The 23,186-nt window shown below is 40.1% G+C and overlaps 1 protein-coding gene across 12 annotated transcripts in view; it reads left to right on the top strand.

Annotated features, from left to right (window-relative positions):
* Positions 1-23,186, top strand: part of EHBP1 (EH domain binding protein 1) — a 206,896-nt gene that overhangs the window by 180,330 nt on the left and 3,380 nt on the right. For all 12 annotated transcript variants that reach the window (XM_039718885.1, XM_039718889.1, XM_039718890.1 and 9 more), the window contains 2 exons: positions 17,519-17,618; positions 18,741-18,814. In XM_039718885.1, coding sequence (XP_039574819.1) covers positions 17,519-17,618; positions 18,741-18,814 — 174 coding nt within the window. The remainder of the gene's footprint in view (positions 1-17,518; positions 17,619-18,740; positions 18,815-23,186) is intronic.

The raw sequence follows: 23,186 nt of genomic DNA on the forward strand, positions 1-23,186 counted from the left end.
AGTAGCAAGTGATATACCAGATTAACATTCTGAAAGGGACAATGCTTTTTTTCCCAGAAACCAGGCCTTTGTTGAACTATCCCAGGGTGCCACTAGAATTTTTTTTTAAGGGATTCAACTAAAACTTCAAATAGAATTGTTAGAGTTGGATCTTCAATTTCTCTCCTACTCATCTTCAAAGTGGTTTCTTTTTACTTTTTTTGTTTTGTTTTAATTTAAGAAAGATTACTTTTGTTTTGTTACGTTTTGTTTTGTTTTTTTTAATTTGCTCAGGTACAACTTTTTTTTTTTCCCAGACATAAGGAAGGCTAAACAATTTATACCTTCTTCCCTTCTGTTTCCGTGTTTTCTGCTTGATTTCTCCTTAGTTTAAAATTAGAGGATTTTTTTTTTAATCTAAGGTCTACTGAGAGGCAATAGGTACTTGCAAACCTTTTTTCTGAATGTGCTACAGAAATTCTCATTTCTTATTTTTCCTGGAAGACTTGTCATTGTCCTTTTAATTCTTGAAGCCAAAATATTTATGTTTCTCACTTGAAATTAGTTACAGCAGCACCAGCAGCATCACAACACTTCCAGGCTGAGGTGGCTTTATTTTAAATAAATCCCCTGGCTTTCAGTCCCTATCTACCAACTGTGGGGGGAACTGTTTACCTGTGCAGAGAAGCAAAGGGCAGCTCTTAAACAGGAGACACTGACCTCCTTCTGATCAAGTCCCCTGAATTTGTGACAAACAGATCCATAGTGTATGGAGCCCCTTGGGAAAATGCAAATGTCAGCAAATCACCTCTTTTAACGTGGGGCTGCAGGCTCCAGTCCAGTGTCACACCTCCCCTGGCATGCTGGAAAGGTGTGTGTGTGTGCTGGGCACCCTTTTCCACTGCACAGCGAGAGGTGAGAACTCGAAACAGAAACAAAAAGAGGGGAAAAAACAGAGGAGAAAAGAAACAATTCTGGATATCCACAAGTTGGCTGATGTGACCCTGTGGCACCTACCAGTGTGCTGGCTGTGACCCAGGACGTGATACTCCAACAAGCTGAAAGAGATGGCTGTCTCCGCTTTCTTTTGGCCTCCCAAGACAGCTGCCTGGTAGGGACCAAATGGCAGGGAAGAAGAATATCTGCCTCACACCTGCTTTCTCCCAACTGCCTGCCACAATGCCACCGTGCCCACCAGGCTCCCCTGGGAGGCAATCCTGTCCCTGGCCCCCTCTCCATGGAATACCAGGACAGGATAGTTTAGATAGTTTTCTCTTCTTCAAAAGATCATTAGGATTGAAAAAAATGAATCTCTTCCTTGCACATTTTGCATAAATACATGGTAAGTTATCAATTGATGTTCAAATAGCTTAATTGAGTTTGAGGGGGGAAAGGTCATTTAATTGGTCTATTGAAATGTTAACAGAAACAGATATGGCAAGGGATAGACTTTAATGGCTGCAGTGTGGCACTGATGTCTGCATTCACTTGCAAAATTGTTAATTAGGGCACTTTGGTAGTTCATTTGCTTTTGTATTGATGTGCTTAGTCCAACGAGAGAAATTGGGTTTGTATATGGTATTTACATGGGGCAGCAGAGGTTCACCATACAGTCGGGAATGAGGAAAATACAGTGTAAATCAGCATTGGGTTATGATTTGTGATAGTGTCTTCATTGACATCCTTCTGGTTATGGCAGTCATTTTCTAGTAGCTAATGTATTTTTGCATATGATTAAGTTTGATGCGTTTGGTTTCTTTTTTTTTTTAAGTCATTGTAGTTATGTACTTTAATGATGCTATATTTTTTTTTTTAAGTTAGGTATACAAACCTTTTTAGGCTAGATAAGAACAAAATGCACAGCAAAACAAGGAATTACATAGCTGTGTTTGGTAAGCCATTGAAGGAGGTGTTATCTCCTTAAATGCATACCAAAAGGATATATTCAGTTGCAATTCCTGGCCCACAGTCATCAGAGCCAGTGAAACTACAAAACCATTCCTTAGTTGTGCAGTAGGTCCATTGAGCCTCTCTTACAGAACACAAACCTTTAAGGTATTGGCATTTTGTCTGTGGGAATGGTGAAATTGCATGGAGTGTCCACTAGCATTTTTTGAGGGTGGTAATTGCAGGAATTAATCCGGGTGCTGTTTCCTAATAGACTTGCTGGATGCAAAGCTTTATATTTGCCATGGCTGGAAGAAGTCTGTATTGAGTACAGTTTATAATAATACAGTATACCCTAGGTACTCTGTATAAACAGAGGCAGCAAGAAAAAAAGGGGAAAAGCAAGTTGTTGTGAATCATCACTTCTACACCAGGGATGTGTTGTCCTAGCAGAACAAGCTGGGGTAGAAGAGGACATTTTGCAGCAAGTAATGTGCTGATTTTAGCAGCTCCTAATTGAAAAGGGCTTTTTGTTAATTTTACATATATTGTACTTTCACATTAGGGCGTCGTTTCTGCCGCTTGCTTCAGCCTTTGGGACTTTGCTCTGTCGTTTTTGGTGGGGCATTTATTTAAACTCCAGGCATTCCTGTAGCCAGAGTGGACATCGGCTTCATTCACTCGTATGTATTTGGGAAAGTGCTTACATGAAGATCACAAATATGCACAGCACAGCTATCTAGTTCTGCAAGTTTAATCCCAGCCCCAGAAAGTTTCATTGTGGCCCTATGCAAATGTATTTACATAGGAATGGGTCTTGGGTCCTTTAAAGAAGGCAACGAAGTTGGAAGACTGAGGCCAACAAATAAATGAAAGTTTCTCTAAATCCATTGGATAATAGAGGCAGTGTTAAGGCTAACCACAGTGTTGAACTAAACAGAGGGATTACTCCTGGGTTTTGCATCAGTTGTTTTCTGCCGGGTGGCCTCACTTGTCAAAAAAAAAAAAAAAAAAGAAGAAAAAAAAAGTTGAACAGGCAAACATTCACATGGCACATTGAGAAAAGAAGTATGCTTAATTCCATCAAAGCTCAGAAATCAGTCATTAATTTATTCTAACCTCCAATTGTTGGTCATTTGTGAAACATCTGGCCTTTAAGTCATAAGAACCTAAACATAAATACAATGTGGGTTCTCCTGAGGATGGAAGCTGGGTGCAGTGGGGGTGCCGTGTCAGTCTATGTACATGAGCATGAGTGCACATATGTGTGTGTATTGCAGAGCCTGCAACTGCCACTTCATTTTGGAGACTTTGAAACATATTAAAATGAATCCTTCAGTTAATTTACTCTAAAAATTAGATTATTGTTCATTTGCATCTTGGAAAAGTTCTGCCATTCAAAAGAGTCTCTTCATGGTGGGTTAACAGTTAGATATTTAGCAATCTTGCAGCTTGCTAGTCAGAAGTAGTTTCTAATGAAGTTGAAATTTGAGATAGAAAATATATAAAAGCTCTCAGGAAAGACATACCCTATTTTCCATATGGGTAAGTAATTGTTATGATATTTGTTTTAAAGCTGGACTTAGACACTCCTGACTGCCCTCTAATTTGATATGGCTGGTCCCGGCGATTCTTCTGGAGGAAACTTTCATAGTAGAATGCAGTGAAGGAGATAAATAATTTTGCAGCTATAAGCACATGGCAAAGTATAGAAAATAATTTGGTCGCCCTTACTGTTGTGCAGATAACAGTCTCCAGGTTATTTGCCTCTGCTGGGAGGTGGAACCCAAGTGAAAAGGTTTAAATGTTTAAATGGAGATTTGAAATAAAGGTAGCATCTCAGAGCTGACAAAATTTTGCCTTTTGTTAGGAATTAAACTGCTATTTAATTCTAAGGGTTAGGGTGTTGTTTTTATTTGGGGAGGGATTACAGTTTCTCACATAACTCAAATGTAGCAACATCTCCTGTGATGAAATTTCTTGTATTTCACACAAGTGAAATGAGAGGCATAGAGTGAAATTAGATTTTAAATATGATAGAAAAATTTAGATCTGTCAATCCACATGGGAATCTCAGAGCTTTCTGTTTTCAGGCAGTTACCTTCTTGTACTGCTTTTTTGTTTGTTTTTTAAAGACCTCTTTGGCCTGACCATTTGCTTTTCTTGCTCAGCAGAGGCTGCCTGCAGCTCTCAGGCTGTTTTGACAGTAGAGATAATGATGCTGTCCAAATGCATAACAAAAAGACAGAATTTTGAAGGTTTTCTATAAAGCAGCTCTTTCCCTCAATATTTTTCCTTTCTCCCTTGCTAAGTAAAGACATCTTGAGTCTGCTCTCTATTGTGAAATTTACTGTATTCCAAACCTAGACCCATTGTATCTCCTTCCAAGCTGGGTTTTATTCTTTCTTACTAAAAGAATATCTGTGATTTGGCAGCCTGGCACAAATTATATTAAAAGAAAAAAATCCAATGGGTAAATTAGGGGTAACTTGATGTATTTTTAGCCTTGTCCCTGCCACAGCATGGCTGGAATTTGGTGATGTGGATGGGAAGCATGTGGGAACCCATGGGCACACACATGTTGCACGGTGCGTGCACGAGCACGTGTGTATGCCCGACCCACCAACACAGTACGTAAAAAGTCACGTTTCAACTTTGTTAAAGCACTCATTTCCAAGGCACTGATGTCCAAAGTATTGGTAGGAGAGTGAAGATGAGAGGGGGAAAAAAATCTCTTTAAACAGCTTGTGAAATGTAATGTTTGAAACGGTTCTTTGAGAACGTGCAGATTATGGCTTGTGTAGTGACTCTTCCCAGCTCTCTGGGAAATGAGCTGTTGACATTCTTTTGGGTCATCATCTGAGATAGGAGGGCAACCACAAGGATTTAGCAGATAAATTCATCCAAAAAGACCTTTATCCATTTCATTGCAACTTGGAAACGTTCATGTCGAATAGCAGCATTAATGTAGCCCTTTTAGCCCTTCAAAGTGAGCCTTATGTTTAAAAAAAAAAAAAAAAGGACCAGAGTAATAACTTCTATAGGTCTTCTAAGAGGTAATTCATTATTTACATAATTCTGGAGCATAAACCCATCTTTCCTTCAAGAGGCTCTGAAATAGAATTGAGGCTGTTATACAGAGTCTCTTTTGAATTCTAATCAACTGGATCTGTCTCAAATTCATTTCTAGTTTATTGTAAACAGTGGAATTTAAATTAATTTCTTCTTATCTTGTCTTTTGAAGAAAACTAGGAGCATGTTTAAAAGGTTTTTATTTTTAAATACATCTCAGACTTTATTTTATTTGGTAATTTTGGGGGGCTTTGGGGGTTTTTTAACTTTATAACCCAGGTGTCGGGCAGGATGGGCTTTGACAGCCAGATGACAATTACACATTAGCATAAGTGATTATGAAATAAATAGGAAAAAAAATTACTTTTTTTTTTTTTTACTTGAACTCAAATGATACTATATAGGCTGAATGTGAGGCAAGGTTCCCACAATGCACTGTGAAAACCTAGGCTAACAACCACCCCGCTGCGTTGAAAACCCCAAAAAAAGACAAAAGCACAATGAAATAGAAAGCTTACCACCGGTAGCTTTCAAAACGACAAACTAGGCAAACTATACATCTCCACCACTCCAATTTTGTCAGAATGCTAATGAGCTTGCTCTGATCTTTACTCGGCTTCCCGTGTTTTCTACATCTTCAAGGACCACATGGCGCTAGCAAAATAAAGACAACTAAATGAGAATTTCGAATGCTTTTTGTGTTGGGACCTGGTGCCTTTCAGTTGACGCACTCGTTGAATATTCTCAACTTAAAAGCGTACAACAGGGGGCTGGGTATGAACTTTTTAGCAGGGGGAAATTTGTACAAAAGTAAATGAGTGTGATGAGGAAAATATGAGAAAAATTTCTGATTAATTTCCGCTCTATAATATCAATGACACCTTCAGCCCCTCTCATACTCCTCTAACAAGAGATGCTGATAAAAGATGAATGATTCTGTGTTGTTCACAGTGAATGTTTAGTGGTTTTTTAATAGCGGCATTCTACATAAAAGACACCAGGAAGTACTCCGCATTAGCAGTTGAGATCACTAGTTAATAGGATGATGTCTTTTAGCTTTTGTCACAAGATTATTAGAAAGGATGGGTTTCTGTTCTCATCCCGACATACTTTAGAGTGCTTGTTGAGCACAAGTGCTAAAATATAGGTTTCTTGGTATTGTTTCACATGCAAAGTAAAAAGCCCATTAAATGCACCACCTTTTACTTTTTTTTTTACCAGGTGATTTTTGTCATTGATCTCTTATTTGTCCCCTTTAGCTGTATTAATCACTTGGAGTGGTCTGCTTCTCAATGGGAGCTTGATGATGTATATGTGTATAGATTCACTATCAAAAAATAAATCCTTTATATGCTCTGCCCCTTCCCAACCCTGATTATCGAGCTGCATTTACCAGCCTGTATTATACCATCTTGAATGCTCCTTACTGGAGTCTCCCAGTCTGCAAGAGAAATCCGCACTAGAGTAGGGAGGGGTGAGCTAGGAGGAGGCATCCTATTCCCTAAGCCAAATTTCATCTTTCCAAAACAATTGAATTCACAATTCTCTTTGGGATTCCCAAAAGCAAATGCAGATTTGTATTCACCGGTGTCAGAACTTGGGGAGGAAAGTGATGAATGTTCAGTTTTGCCTGAGAGATGAATTTAAAAATTGGTTTGTTACCTCTTCAAGCTTGCAAGCAGACAGTATGAAAAATATCTATGCATGTACATAAGGAGAAAAAATAAAAATCATGGTCTTTTGATATATTTCATATCTTGCCTAAATGAGGAAGAACAAATCAGTTACACCATAAGTTTTTATAGCAGTTTTTCGGCCTTGCTTTCCTGCACTGTTGTTTTGCTTGGGTCAGCATGATTAATCTCAGGTGAACCAAGAACTTGCCAAACCACAAGACAGTAATGAGTTGACCAACCATGTTATGAAAGACAAAGGTGCACATCCCAAAGCAGAGCAAGGATAGTATAACAGCCTTCCTGGCAAGATAGAAAATGTAAAAGCATCATCGAAAGCTACATTTTTGATGCTTATCTTTTTACATTTAGCATAAGAAGTGAGTGAAAATATTTCAAAGAAATTCTAGACACATGAATGCTATATGTGATACTGGTTTGGGTCCCTGCTGGTGCTGGTTTGTGAACCTTCTCTATTGGAAATATCTAACAACTAGGAGGCTGGAAGGATATTACTGATAGCAGTTTGTGTTGGGTATCAGGAAAGGTTTTTGACAGGAGCAAAAGATTTTTACTCTAAGATGATTACAGTTCACAAAACTATGCCTTGGTACTTATTGCTTGTTTTGAAAGCAGAGGAGTATTCTAAAGCATTTGTTGCAATGTGTCTCTCTCCATTGTGTAGAAACATGAACTTGCTGCCAGGGTTGTGGTAATGGGAGCTTTGACAGCTACCAAAACCCCGGGTGAAAGAAGTGCAATGACACCATGATCGAGGTCTCGTTCACAATATGGTAACTGTGCCTCTCTGTTGCATCCAAGTGTGACTTGGGTGACCTGGGGCCTGCAGAGCTCTGTGGAGATGCCTGCAAAGACACAGTGCAAAGTCATTCATGAGAGTTTGTTAATGCAAATAAACTGGCACACCAGTGAGCTGATTTTCTGGCAGGACTCTTCAGGGCCCAGATCATACACAGATTTCTGCCCAAGTATGCAACTTAATCATGCATTTTATGGGTGATTGAGAACATCTTGAGTTCTTGAGGTTTATCAGCCCCTCTCCAGTTTTCCTTCTGTTATGTTGCCTCCACAGTCTCTTACTGGCAAACTCTTTCTAAAATCCGTCTCTTTCCATTAACAGTTCCTGCAAACAGACTTGCCTTTGGTAAAGGAAGACTGTCTGGCCATACTTTTCCAGTTACCCACTGTTTCTACAGCTGAGAAGCTTCCACAAAACAAACCTCAGAGTTTGTCTCTAATTTGCCCCATCTCTTCAGTCTTTGGTCTGTGCATTGGTAGGCAAAAGTTCACCTTTCCAAGACCAAACGTGGGCAGTGTGCATGTTCAGCCTTCCCAGGCCAAATTCATCAAATCCTTAAAGCGGCTCAGCAGCAGCAGTGACCATATTTGTTTTTTTTCTCCAAGAAACACAGAATCCCATTGGCTGGGGGGACTGAGTGATAAGTCAACCTTCTCTCCATGCACTTCCCTGGCTTTTGTAGCCTCATCATTGCCTTCAAAGAACCTGTCAACAGGTTGAAGCCAGCTTGAAGAAGAGAGTCCAAGTAGAGCACTGCCCGCATAGCAGGAGACTACTCTGGGAGAGCCCTAGGCACTATGAATAGGCTTGCAAGCCTTCCAAAAGTCTTACAAGACCCAACAGACACTTGCTTCTTTTAACTGATTTCCATCTTTCTTTGTGGTGTTGCAGTATAAATGCTCTTTCATGTGGTAGGCATAGTGTTTGGCTTTGTGCCTGGAGTTAGCTTTCTCTACAATCAGTGTCTGCTGCAAAGCGAAGGCGAGGAGAAAGGCTCTTTGGTCACCCCGAGGCTCCTGGCCCACAGTGCCACTGCAGTCTGCAGAGGCCACTGTTGTTTTTTCTTGGGCTTCTCCCATTTACCACCAAAAACACCTTTTCTTTCAAAACTGGAAGCTGTGGGGCCTTGGGACACCTCAACCTAGCTGAACTCACCCAGTTAGCCCTGGGAAGGTTTGGATCCCAGAAGTACAAACCTGCCAAGTCCCAGTAAGAGTACACGTTTAGATACAAGGTCGCATTCGTTGCCATAGTCATCTCACTTCAGGCAGCTGCTTGGGTTAAATTCAGCTCTGTCCATCAAAGTAACTTTATAATGTCCACTACCCTTTTCCAGCTCCAGGAGAATATGTTCTGAAGGAAGCAAGGAAACATTTGGTAAAAATGAAATTATATGCTATCGAGTAGAGCACACTCCAATGACTTTAGGTAAATGGCCTCTCACTTCAGTATCTTGCCCAGCTATCACTTGCCACATAAACAGGTAGTAAACTGTTCCAAGGAGTAGTTACGAGCTGTACAGAAATTACTATCTCTCATGACAAAACATCCAACTCTACTTGTAAATCTGCACATCAAATAATTCATCTGCCATACCATCATCCCTTTCTTGCTGGATTTCCAAGCACAATTCACCTTTTTTTTTATAGTTTCAAAAGTTTGAGTGTATCAGTTCATAGTGCATGTTTTCCTGTGCTGAAATTTCTTCTGATATTGTGCTTTGTGAGAAAATTAGGGTGCATAGAGTAGCAGAGGGTGATAAAGCACAAGTGTTGGTTTTACTCAATGCTAGGATTCCCTACAGGCACTTGTTCTTAATGCATCACTTTCTTACAGGAATCTTCAGATGTTTCAGTGGAATCTCACCTCTTGTTGCCTGAATTTTGGGGCACAAAGTTTCTTGGTCTGGATTGATGGTCCCATACTAAAAATATATTCATAAACTTTATCCAGTCCAGGCATTCTGTTCTGGTTGGTTTTCTGTATTTTCTACTGGCCTCTGTGTAGACTCATCATGTAGAGAAAATCAGTGATCTTGCAGGTTTTATCTTCCTGTCTTTTTGTGGAAGTTTCAGTCCTGTGATAATTTTAGGCTGCCCAGATTGTAGGCCACAAATGTTTGTCTTCCTGTGAGTCAGTCCCATTGCAGGTAAATAAATCCCCTCACGTGCCAAGATGTGGTCAGAACCCCAACCTTCTGTTTACACAGCTCTCAAAAGTTTAAATAGCCTCTCTGATTTTTTTATGTTTCAGAAACCAAAGAAATTATAAGTCTCCTGCTTGATATTAAGCTAATTTGATGTGTGCTTGTGATAAAGGCATCTCCTTGGTGGCAGCTCCATTTCATTAGGGTTACAGTATTTTGGGGGCTGAAATAGTCAGACAATGCACTGCAATGTAGCTCTGCCTGGCAGATTCTTGGCAGTTGATTCCTACCTTTATGAGACTCCATTGTGTGGACATCAATGTCTCCTTCTCAACTGCTCTCAGACAGCAAGTTACTGGCCATGAATTTGCCTTTCTAATGTTCTTAGGCATTTTCCCATCCAGCTCAGACTCAAAAACTTGTGTTAGGCTTTCATCTGCTAGCTACCACTTCTGCAGTGTCATCTAAACTGCAGTTCCACCTGCTTATCTGTTGCTGGCTCTTCTTGCTCATTTTCAGTGTTTTTTAATAACTGAGGAGGTCTTCCTGCTCTGAAAGGAAATATTCTGGGAGAAAGCCGGGTGTGGATTTCTCAAATGGGAGGCTTAAAGCTCAAGGTGGAGAAGCCCATCCACTTGTGCTGTGGGGTGTCTCTTGCGGGTTCTGTTTTGACACCAATTACTTGGAAAAAATATTTTATCCAAAATTCTGAGGTTTTCCACCAAAGGTAGCCCTCTGAAAGCAAAGGATGGTGATTTTTTTTAAAAAAATGTGTCTCTTTTGGGATGTCTGAGTTTCACTCAGTGAAGAATTGTTGACCACGTGTCATTTAAAAATTTTCACTGTAGCTTTCAGTTGTGTCAGAGGCATTTTGCGTTAGGTCTCCTGTAACTCTCCTTTACAGAAAATATCTGTTGTAAATATAGGCTTTTCTGCTTACGTGTTTGTTGAATTCAGTAACTGACATTAAAAACAAGAGCTCATCTGTGCATAAGCTGTTCACAGTGAGCAAGATGAGAAGACTATTAAAATCAGTGGGAAGTCTGCTGCTTACTTGGAAGCATTTGAGACCTTCCACCAGCCTTTGTTAGCAATGTGAGGTTGCTCAGCTGAAACACCCGGCGCTGTTTCTCGTCCCTTCCCGTGTTCCCTTTCAGTAAAACTGGAATGGCCACAGCAGATCAGCCCCACAGTCTGGTCCAGAACACTCCACTGTAGTGGGGCAGGTGTTGGTTGAACTCAGGCTGGGGCAAGAATCTGTGCAGGGGCCAGTCACGGGCTAACCTGGCCCCAGGGAACATTTAATTTAACCTCTAAAAATTAAAGGTTAGCTTGTGTCCTAAAGCAGGAGGATCCAGTTCCTACCTCCCATGGTTTTTTGTTTGTTTATTTGAATATTTATTGCTACAGCTTTGCCTTTCCATATTCAACATCCAGCCTGGTTTTAATTCTTGCTGAGCTCTTAGTTTCAACATTGCCTCGTGGCGACGAGTTCTACCAGTAAATGATGAGGCTTTGAGGAAAGATCATTCTTTTTATCGGTTTTAAACACACCACCTTCAATTTCAGTGAATTTCCCCAGGTTCTTATGAGACAAGATGAGACACATCCTAGAACTATTCTTTATTTGCCATTCATGTTCTCCTTCGGGTAAACAAGCCAATCTGTCCACTTGCTCCTAATTCAGAAACTTGTAAAAACTCGTCCCTATGATTGGGTGAACGCAATTTTTTTTTTTAATTTTTTTTTAAGCAGACGAATAAAGACAGTGGGGTATGTTTTCAAAAGACCTTCCTGTTAAATTTGTGGAATTCACTGGCATTTGAACAGCTCTCAGTAGTCACCAAGCTTCTGTCAACTACAAAATAGCCCAGAAAGAGGAGCAGAGCGAAGTCGGCCAGTTTTTGTTGTTATTTGCCCCGCTCCAGTTCCCATGCACTGGCATTCTCCTGCTGGCCTCTTCACCCAAGTGTGTTGAGTGAAGAAAGCTTCTTCTATTCTATTTTAAAACTGTGTGTAAACATCAGCAAATGGATGAAGAATGGGCTCTGTCTTAAGTAGGTTGTTTTTCATGTAGTTCTGTTGAGGTAAATGGGGAGACATGGGAAGGGTTCTGTGTTTAACCATGACACCATGGCACACACACCACACACAGTGCAAATAAAATTTAAAAACAATTACTGCTTAAGACGGCATACAGAGTGATTTCTGTAAACCTGTTATTTCTTGCCAGACTGAATGGGCTGGTTTGGGATGCTGATGTAAACCCTTTATTATTTATCCTCTACAGGTTGTAATTCATTTTTACACAACAGCTAAATACATTTACATTTAAGGATTTTTAAAAAAATATTAATCTATTGTCTTACCTTGACAGATTTATGATGGTATAAAGTGTAGAGGAGTTACTCTATTCATACATTTGTACTGTAAACTAATCTTGTCCCTGCATGTTGTTGCGTTTTCTTCCTTTTAAGTGGTATTCCCAGTGTTTTGTAGCACTTTCTCCTCTGTTTTCTTAGCAATCTACAGGTTTACTATGTTAATCTATATTGGGTTTATCTAATGCCTAGCTGCCCAAATGGCTTAAAAATAATGGGTCTAATGGTACCTAGGTACACTGGTAGCTGGCTGAGTTTGAAAGTACTTTCAGCAGGAAAGGAAAAAAATTGTTCTTTCAAATTGATTCAGAAGAGACATTTGTCAAGATGCTTCTTATTTAAATAATTTGGGATATAATTAGCTTACAGTGTAAACAAAAATCCATTTGTAAATCCAGAAGAATATGAAGGAGGATGTGTTTGTAAAAGACTGCCAGGAAGCTGTACAACATTAAAATAAGCTAGTTGCTTATATTGTTCTCAGAAAATGGTAATGTGTTTGTTACCGTGCTTCTTGAGTATTGTAGAAGAAAATTGACTCAAGTTGATTTCAAATAACAATCAGAAATATGTGTGATGAGCCACAGGAGAAGGGAAGGGGATTTGGGGTTGTGATTTGTTTGTTTTTACTTGACTATCATTAAAATTCTCACTATCAGTACTTTGGCTATCACTAAAATTTGTTCCAGTAAGGGACAAAATTACCAAACTTTATGCTGCAGCCTCTATTGAATGCTGAGCAGGAGCTATTACAGCCTGGAATCACAACTCAGAAGCCAGTAGGAGCTTCTTATATCTGAGGGCAGAATTTAATGTCTTGTGCTATTTGAGGCTTGGTGTTGGGCTCATTCCTAATCATTGAGGAGGGTTCTGGTAGATGTCAAGTGAAGAGAAGAATAGAGCACGCATCCTTCACCACTCAAGCCAGACAATGAAATTAGAAAATGGCACTGGGAGTTGATGTGAGAGAATTCCCTTGGATTCCTAGAGGAAGAATAAAACAAGAATGAATTAATTAAAAAAAAAAAAAGAAGAAAAGAAAAAAAAAGAAAAGAAAAGAGGGGGGGGAGGCAGAAAGGAAGAGGAGGAAAAAGAAAATAAATGAGAGAAACCCTGCCAGAAGCCTCCTCAGGTTAAAGTCTGACATTAAAAACTGTATTGACTTTTCACATAAAGGCATGTGTACTCACTGTTTCATCTGAGTTTCTGGTGCTGCATTTTTCAAATCTCTTACCGAGCAGTTTGCATGCATATGATGTTTGCAGCACTACCCGCTCTTATTTGAAGACTGTTTTCAGAAGTCATTATTGAACTATAGGATAAAAAGGTATAAGCATAATTACGTGTTAAAGAGAATAAATATGTTCTGCTAGATAGTTAACCAGATGAGGTTAAACAAGATAAGATGAATTCTGGTCTTTTTAGAAAACTGGCAGTCTTCATTTTAAGCTACAATGTAAAGTGCTTTATCCTGAGATTAGGTATTGTGGCAGAAGCTAAAACTGCCTTTTTCCCCTAACCGTGCCAGAATACAACCTCCTTTTCTTTCTGCGCTAACAAGACTGCTTTACCACCACAGCCCACTCTAAGTAATTAAATCAATCCTTTGTACTTACCGTATTCTCCTCTAGTGACGGTACTAGATCTGATTATATGCTTCATGCATATTCAAAGTACAGCACTGACAGCTCTTTAATGAGCTCTTACTTAATCAGTACGAACAATGTTCATCTTGTTCTTTTTTTCCTCATACATTAGAGCTAGGAACAGTTGGGGAAAAAATGAAACATCCAGCATTCATTTGAAAAATATATTGTACTTTGAAAAGTGTCTAAGCTGGAGAAGTTGCATTCTGCCCTTTAAAAGTCTGATGGACAAATTGGATTACTAGTATTGGATTAAATAACAAATGGTTAGAGGAGAAATGAGAAAAGCTCGCTGTGATCACAGGCTTTAATATTTTTTGTTACTTATAAAGCTGAAGGGGTCTTTAACCAGTTATTAAAGTCAGGATTAATTTGTAATGGTCCAACTTACTAGCTTTAAAAGGGTTTTGTTGTTGTTGTTTATCAAAAACAATAGTGTAATGCATGTATTATGGAAAAAATTTAAGTTTAAGATCTCTGGGCTATTTATAGATTTTCAGCATCTTGTACTGGCTTAGATAAGGGGTTTGTATGTGTGGGATCGATTTGTTCTCCAGCATGGGTTTTTTGCTTCATTTAAATAATCTGTACAGTTTGTTGGGTTTTTTTTCCCCCACGAACAACACAGATACTTTCCCAATTTAAATTTTCAAGCATTTGTAGCAAGTCAATTAAATACTTGTTTTACACTTGGAAAGTGGAAACAACAACCACCTCAGAAGCAGCTTGAGTTTTACAGAGTGAAACTGTGTTGAAGAAAGGCTTTTTCTAAATTTTTTATTTAGAAATTGTAAATGTGAGTTTAGCTCACAGTATTGCTGCAGCAACAACACTCAGTTTTTCTTTGTTGAAAGTGTTTCATGTGCATCCTTTCACCAAGTAAAAAAAATGAAGTAATGCTCTAATGCTAGTGTATTTGCCGAAGAGTTATTTAAATTTCTTATATATGGGAGTTCATCTTTATTTTGCTTGCCTTGGAAGAATTTGTTTCAGCTCTGTGCACAAGAATTTAAAAGCTGACAGTCAACAAATAAAATATCAGCATCGACTACTATTAATATTGCACACATGTGTCATTTCACTGATCAAAAAGGCCTTCGCCGGGGTAAAATTGGCCTTTTTCCAAATTGCAAGCTTTTTCTCAGCTTTTTCTTTTTTGCTCTTTCTTCTTTTGTTGCTGCCCGGGGATTTGTGCCTATCGCAGCCGATATCACATGACCGGTGTCAGGGCATCACATGGGTCCAAAGCGAATACAAAAACAGATTTAAAATTCTGTAAAAACAATCAAGACTTTGTTAATTCACTTCTAAACCAGCCCATTCTATGGATATTGCGTGTGCTTTGGTGTCAGCACGGATATATGAAAATAGGCACCTGTGCAGATCTGGCATGACAGCTCCAAGCTTTACCCAGATCTTTTCTCATTATATGTTGCAACTAACTGTGTTTAGAAGGAATGCATTAATAGAAAGAAGATTATATCTGAAGTCTATGTTCTTAACCTGAAAGTGCATGGTACGAAAGTCAACAAAGTCAGATCCACCATTGAGCCAAACACTTTGGAGACATTTATCTCTCCCATTTCTTTTTCAAGGCTTGCAAAATTAAATGCAGCAAGGGTTTTTATTTATAGTCTTTGAGCCAAACATCCCTGTCCACCCCAAAACTAACAAATTGCTTGAAATATTACTGTAGCCACAGATGTCTGGTTGTGAGAACTTTGCCACGTTGCCAGTAAAAAAATCTCATACATTACAGAATAGACTGGTCATTTTGCAAGGAAAAAAAAAGGCAAAAAAATCCCCTTCTTCTTGACCTCTCCCCTGAATAAGTTTCAATTACTTGGTGCATTTCAGTAAAAGGCTGGCAATACTGATTATTGTCTGCTTCCAAAAGCAGACCCTGTTAGATGGACCAGTACAGCAGCAAGGCCTTTGATCTGTAACTTACCAGCAAAATGTACTGAACTGCTGAATATTGTTGTAAATGCCATGGTGTGATATTTTATGCACAAAATCCAAAGTGAAGATATTGGGGGAGAGTTTTTTTACATGTCAGATTTTTTTCTTTCATTGCTCCATTGCCCCGGGAGCTGGGCCCTGCTGTTTTTGCTTGGAAAAGCACTGTGGGTCCATCCATGCTTTGGGATGCTCCACCCTTCCTGCCTCACTGCTAGCAAATTGTGGCCCTAAAAGCACCACTCCAGGAAATTTCATTGACCAGTCAATTCCCAGGCAGATAAGTGGATATGGGTGGATATCTCCTATCAGAAAGGAGAGCATGCCAAATGTAACATTTTCTTACTGTGTAGATCCACCAGTTCCACCCCAAGCTGAGGCACTTCCCCGTTCATCCTTTTTTCCTGCCCTTGTGTGGATGCCTCATGGCCATGGCAGAGGGAATCAAAGAGTTTGGAGAAGGCTGGAAAACTTCCCCTGCAGGCAGGAGGCTCACAGCCTGGTGAGGCTGAGATTCTCCATGTAGGTCTGGGCTTGCGCACTGTTGTGGCATTGTGATGTGAATGTGCACATGGCAAGCGTCTGAAACACTTCCATCCAGAAATTAATGCTTTGGTTTAGGGTAAAACAATGTTTTTCTGGTGTCCTTCCAGCTCCAGGTGCTAAAAAAGGCTTCTCTGCAACTAGGGATCCTATGGTTTAAGTTAATAAGGTAGCATCCCCAAGTGTGCAGCACTTTGCATGAGAGATTTCAAACCCCTTTACAAATACCAAAGAATATAACTTCTGGCACCCTTGCAGGATCAGTACAGGTGGATATTCACATATTGCACACGAGGTGCTTGAACTCAGACATCTACCCACACTTTCCCAGTGAAGCTCTGTCAAAGCTAGGAAACAAACTCACATGACCAAGGTCATACTCCTTTGCCTTATTCCAAGTTTATTCCTAGATTCATTCTAACCCTATGAAATGTTATGAGTTTCATAATTCAGTGAGGACCATATCACTTTTGCTCTTCGCGTCAGCATGACAGATGAGAGTGTCAGGTTTCCACTGAAGCACAGCCTCCACAAAGGACTTTCTGCAAGTCCCTGAGCTCAGTGAGGGTGGAATTTGGCTGAGCAGCCCTGCTACAAGGAAAGCACAGTCAGGAGCCTTCTGGAGGCTCACCTGCCTTTTGCACATGGTGCAGGGGTGGTGACACAGTCTTAGAAAGTCTGGTAGAGCTTAGCACTGCCTGCAGGTAGGCTATGAAGAGTCCTGATCCTGATCCTGATCCTGATCCTGATCCTGATCCTGATCCTGATCCTGATCCTGATCCTGCCTGGGATGGATGGGGTCTAGGGAAAGGGGTGCTAGTCCATGCATACACACAGAGGACCCTTGGGTACCTGGATCCTAAGGTTGCAGGTTGAGGAGAGGAGCAGCTCTTTCCAGCTCATCTGGAAGAGTGGCCATGAACACAGAAGCTGAGCAGGTGCCCACACCTTAGCCAAGAGTTCAGGATTAGCATCTCCTCTGCAGCTACTTTGATCCCTGCCACATCATCCTGGCTGTGCTGGGTTTGCATGGGTGGAGTGGATCTTGCCTACAGGGATTGTTTTTGTGTTTGGTGATGATCAGACATCTTTTAGCAGCAAGGGTTGTTCACTGGAAGCATTGCAATTACATAGTTCATTCGGGAGAATTTAAAATACACAGTCCTCTTAAAAGGTATTTATTTAGAGTCAGCATGATAAAGAACACTACAATGTATCCTGGAGGATAGCTGCTTTCAAATATTTATTTATAAACCAGGCAGGACTTTGCAGTCATATGATATTTTTACCATTTGAGAATATGCATTGTCATGCTCAGTGATACTGGCAACTGATACTCCAAAACCTGAAGTGAAAATATGTACCTCAATTTGTGAAATGCCACAGAAGTAATGAAGTTCTCTTGATTGCAGGAAGAAACACAGAAGAAGAAGAAGCTATGATGCAGGAGTGGTTTATGCTGGTTAATAAGAAGAATGCCTTAATAAGACGAATGAACCAGCTTTCTCTTCTGTAAGTACAGATGAACATATGTATTTAAAAAAGGATGATTTATCCTTCAGATAAAAACAAAACTTTTTTTACTCTTTTCCCATTAGGCTTCAAAAAAAAAAAACCTCAAAAGTGAGTAGTGTGGAGGTGTTACACATCGAGTAACTTGTTTTTCTCATATTTCAGACTTGAAAATGAGAAGCATGCAATGACACAAGATTAGCCAGAGCTGTGAAAAAAAGATATTAAAGAATATTAAGCACTGTTACATTTTCAAAAGCCCAACAGTAGAATAAAACTGCATTTTAGAAATGCACAGATAGATTTGGATTGTGCCTCAGGTGAGACAGGTGAAGTCTGTTCAGAGAGAAGAGCCAAATTTGAGTCACTACCTGCTTTGTAGAAAATCCTCAGTCCCATCTCTGCTGAAGGGATGTCAGTAAATCAGTCACAGTGCAGTGACACCACTGATACTGCAAAGTAAAGGCAAATGAACCTTTTCTCACTGGCAGTGTTGAGGAAGGGAGAAGGAGCTGCTGGTTTGTAGAGGCATTCTGCCCCGAGTGCTTCTCTTCCAGCTTCTTTCACTTTGATATTTCTTTCCGTAATGCCACCTAGTGTAGATGCCTGCATACTTCCCTGGGAAGAGCCTCTGCTCACCTATCTCCTGCTGGGTCTGAACTTGACAGAGGATTTTACCTGCAAAATATTAAGCTTTCTAATCCCTTGTCTAAATTTTATTGTTCATTAGGGCAGAATGTATATAGAATAATACTTCCAGTGTCACATTGTCTTGGTGAATAGGTTGATGCTGGAATTTGCTCATTAGATCTAGGGGAATATTTTATACTTTGGACATTCCACAACAGCTGTTCCAGAGATGAATATGAAATAATTGCATCCTGTGGTGCAGTGGAGTTAAACTGAGAGAATTAAAGCCGACCTTAGGTGAAAGGAAAAGGCCCTGTTACTGAATAGGCCACCTGAGCCAGATTTTAAGTTTGTGTATCATTTGTTTGGAGTAGCTTAAAGTTAAAGAGAAAAGTCAGTTGCGAGTCCTAAAATCAATGTAAGTTAAAGGTGCTTTTAAGTGTTTAATGATTTAGTAATTAACATATTGATGAACATTTGCAACTTGCCTAGGGAAAAAGAACATGACCTAGAAAGGCGCTACGAGCTGCTGAACCGGGAGCTGAGAGCAATGCTGGCCATTGAAGGTAAGGGCAGTGCTGGGGGCCCAGGGGGGAAAGCTCTCACAGCTTTGGCACCTGGGAGTGCCAAACGTGGAGGCTTCTCTGAAGCCCATTGGTGTTGCTGATATTTACATCACTTCAAGTGATAGCACACAGCAAGTGTGCTGAGGCTGCAATTCCAGTATTGAGTTTTCTTCGGGATTAAAAAAAAAAAAATTAAAAAATACTGAGGTATGGGACAAAGAAATATGGTCTTGTTGCAATAAACTTTGAAAACAGAGTGATGAGGAGGTAGAGCATGTGTCTGGGGTTTACAGTTTTTTGTTGCAGTAGTGCTCTCTTGGTTTTCCTGTGGCATCATGGTGCTTTTGGTGCCACAGAAAAAGGAAGGGGTGACCCACAGAAGAGGGCCTCTTCCTTTTAATGTTTCAGACCTGTTCTACAACAATAACTCACTGAGGGGAAAAAAGTCTCGTTGGTTTTGGTGGTAAAACACTAAGTTTGTCAAGTAAATATTTCATTACAAGCACCAGCAGGATTAGAGTGATCCTTTGCACAGAGCTTCTCCCTTCCCTGCGACTCTCCCCAGTTTAGTCACCTCACCTGAATGGAGGTAACACTCAGGGGAAGATTGACACGGGATAAATGAAACAATTGCACCCTTTCCATAGGGCTTTCCAGTGAATTATACAATAATCCTTGGGATGATTCATAATAAAAAAATAAACATCCAGATAGCTTAAACCATTGCTTGCATTATTTTCTTATTTAAATATCTTAAGTGTTTTCTAATGCTGCACCACTTATACCTCTCAGTCACAAATGCTGCCTTACAGTTCAAAGATGTTTGCTTTAAAGTTAATCCTTTGGGCTCTGTAAAATGGACCTTTTGTCTAATCAATGCAAATTGATTTTGCTATTCTGTATTGACCTCTCAACCCTTTGACTGTCCATGGTAATTTCTTTCTTCACCTGATAAGGTACCTGATCCATAATAAATCAATTCTAATTAGTTTGGAGACTTCACTGGGAGCATAAGTTTGTTGGAAAAAAGCAGCAGGTTTCAGGTAGCTTTTTCCTATCTCTCCATCTGTAGTTATATTTTTTGCATAAGACTGTCTTCACTATATTCTTGGATAATCCTGGGTCATAAATATATACATTGCTTTCTGAAGAGACAAGCCAGATTAATTTGGAATTGTACTGATGAAATAGTCAAAATGTAAAATAATGTAAAACTAGAGAGGAGCTAAGAGATCCTGATTTAAACCTAAACTTTCGATGTTTAATTGCCTCATATATGTATACTGCCTTGGAATGTCCTGGCAGCAGCCTTTGAATGTCTAGCAGCTTCTGCCAGACAGATTGTCTGGAACAAAAGTGTTTTTTAAATTTCTTTCTGTAAATTCAGAGAGGTAAAACTCCAGAAAAATCATCTTTTATTCTCTCTCACACACATTTTCTTCTTTTTTTTCTCTCTTTTTTTTAATATGTTACGGGTGGTACAGTAAACAGAGGTTTAGGAAGCAAACGTAAGTGCTGGAGAATTTTGGTTATTTTGGGGGATTTTTTTATTTATGCAACAAAGTCCTCATATAGAATTTTAGCTCTCAATAAGATTATTGGTCTTCTAGAACTTTTAACAGTTACCTGCTTTTGCACAAAAAACCATATTAAAGGAGAAACTGTTCCAGGAAAACACCTGTGAAAACTCAAAATACGCATTTGTGACATCTCGCCTCTTGATGGGTGCATCGGTGTTTTCTGTATTCAGAAGATGCAAAGATGCAGTTTTTTGGGAAGCCCTGCTAAAATCACACCATTTCCAGTGTGGTTTCTCTGGAGGCTGCCCGGGCAGCCCAGCACTGTCTCTCCGAGGCCTTTTAGCCGATTGCTAATGAGTGCGTGGGCTCCCTGAGGGAGTTGAAAAGGCAGATCTCACTTTTACCAGCACCACTTCCAAAACCGAAGTGTATGGGCAGGAAATAAATTACACATATGTATATACACACACATATGTATACGTAACAGGATGGGAGCAGTTTGTTTGTCCAAAAGAAAGGCAGAACACACCAACCCAAACTGGAACTTAAAAAAGAAAACTCTTTGAAAAGTGGTAATTACTGTTTTGGTAAATTGCTCTAACTCTTCCACGCGTGACTATGCTGTTTAAAAATCTGTCAACCAATTTACTTAGCTGGTTGATGGCAGGGAAAAAAAAGGAGAGAAAAGAGCTTTTGGGAAGGTGGGAGCCTGCTGATGGCAGATAAAGGCGGTTCTGCCGTGGCCCTTGGGCAGCGTGCGGGCAGCGCTGCGGCCGGAGGTGCTGCCCGCTAGGATGCTCAGCGATGCGGGGACGCTGGCTCCTTCCCGGCCGCTCATCTGCAGGCACCGGGAGCTGAATGGCCTCTTGGAGGGTTACGGCACTTCACGAGGAGCACATGAATGACCCAGGGTGGTTAAAAAAAAAAAAGGCGTACTCCCCCCCTCCCCCACGGAGCCGTAGAGATAAGAAAGGGAGAGTTAACGCGCTGCCTGCTTCCAGCTAGAAAGTGTTCCTCTTGGACTGTTCCGACCGAGAAAGGCCGGAAACCCCTCACTAAGAGGCCAAAGACACCGCAGGTAAACGGGGTCCGTTTTCACCTCTGCACCTCCCCGCGCTCCCGGCCGGCTGTTGGAGGCAGCTGCTGCTGTGCACAAGGTGCTGCTCTCAGAGCCTGGTGTTCCTGCAGCTGCAGCCGAGTGCCGGGATGCCTCACTTCCAGCTACCTTGCCTCTCACTCCCTTCTTTTATTTTTTTTTTTTCAGTCGAGTTTTAATGCCTCCTTAGAAAAGATAAGTTCATTTTTGCACACCTTGGGGTGGTGTGTTCATTTTCTGCCCAAGAAATGGATCTTCATTCGGATTTTGTACATCTTGATTTATTCTTGGCTTATAGTTTGAAGTGGGTGCTCTTCTAAAAGGATTTATGCATAGGTTCACTATTTTTGTAGTTATGGTTTATATGATAAGCTTTTTATATTTAAAATCAATATGTAATCCTGTGGAGGAGCTTATCCTCTAAAACCCCATTTGTAAATCTATTTTAGCTTTGTTACACCGCGCAGCCACAGTATTCCATAGATTGATTAGGTTCAGCAGCAGAATCCTATCAAATGGCCTGCTCTGATGATGATGCAAACTCTTTCAGGATTGCTAGTTGACTGGAACTAAAGATAAGACCTGACTGCAATCCCCCAATGTGCTCTTTACAAAACTAGTGTTAATTTTCATCAAAGTGCCAGGCTTATTTATTATAGTGGCAAGGTTGAAGGTTTTACTACGAGAACTTTCGACCATTTCTATTAAAGCATTTCTATGGGATCTGGACTGTTTGCTCAAAGTAATTATTAGTTTAAGCAGTGGGGGAAAAAAAAGACAATATGAAGTCAATGAAGATGAATAATTGAAAACATTTCTACTTCAATGTGAATTTAGCAAACTCTGTCATTTTAAACTGCCCGTCGCGAGTGGTGGCACGGGGGTTTTAGCTTTCAACACTTTTAGCTCATATACAGCCTCAGAGCTTAATCCTATTTTTGTCCAGAGTGTAGCTTTTATAACAGTATTATTCTGAAATCTTCAAATTAATCACAGCCCATATTGTAGCTTCCCAGAGCTGCAGTCAGGCTGGGTAACTATATGTGACAGGTGTTATAGGTAATCCTGGCTTAAAAGGCACAACAGGTAGGAATCAAACTTGAACACAGTTGCTTTTTTAAACATAGGGATGCTTCCCAAAACTGCTGCCCAGCAGTATTTTGTTGGATAAAACAAAATTGCAAGATAGTCACCTATAAAATGTTATTTAAATACTTAGAGTCAGTTACCCTTTTAACAAATTGCTGCTTGACCCTTTATTTATTTTGGGGGGAGGAAAGGCAGACACCTTTCCTAGAAATGGAAGTAAAATTGCAAGGGAATAGTTCTGCCAGCAGGTTTTCCCAAGGTGTATTTCAAACATTTATAATAAGCAAATGCAGAAAAAAACAACCAAAAAACCCCAAATACACAGTTCTGTTCTGTGAAATCCTAATAAAACATTATTTACTTCACAGGGCTATAAGATGAAGCAACAAAACCTGTAGAACTTAGGAAGGGGCTTAACAGAGAAAAGTAGTGGGGGACTGAGCAAAACATTTACTGAAATATTCTGATTAGTTTGCTCTTTCAGAAGCTGAAGTTGCTGCTGCAACTGGAGAACAAGGGATGAACAAACAAAAAACTAAAAAGCTTTAAAAATAAAAAGTGAAAACCATCAAAATTGGGGAAAAAGAAAAAAAAAAAGTCCAGGTAGAGACGATGGATTTCAAATCCCTTTTCATCCAGAGCTTCGTGTGCCCAGATGTGCCGGGGG

This window comes from Passer montanus, unplaced genomic scaffold, assembly GCF_014805655.1.
Source record: "Passer montanus isolate IOZ18808 unplaced genomic scaffold, ASM1480565v1 scaffold40, whole genome shotgun sequence".
Classification (NCBI taxonomy): domain Eukaryota; kingdom Metazoa; phylum Chordata; class Aves; order Passeriformes; family Passeridae; genus Passer; species Passer montanus.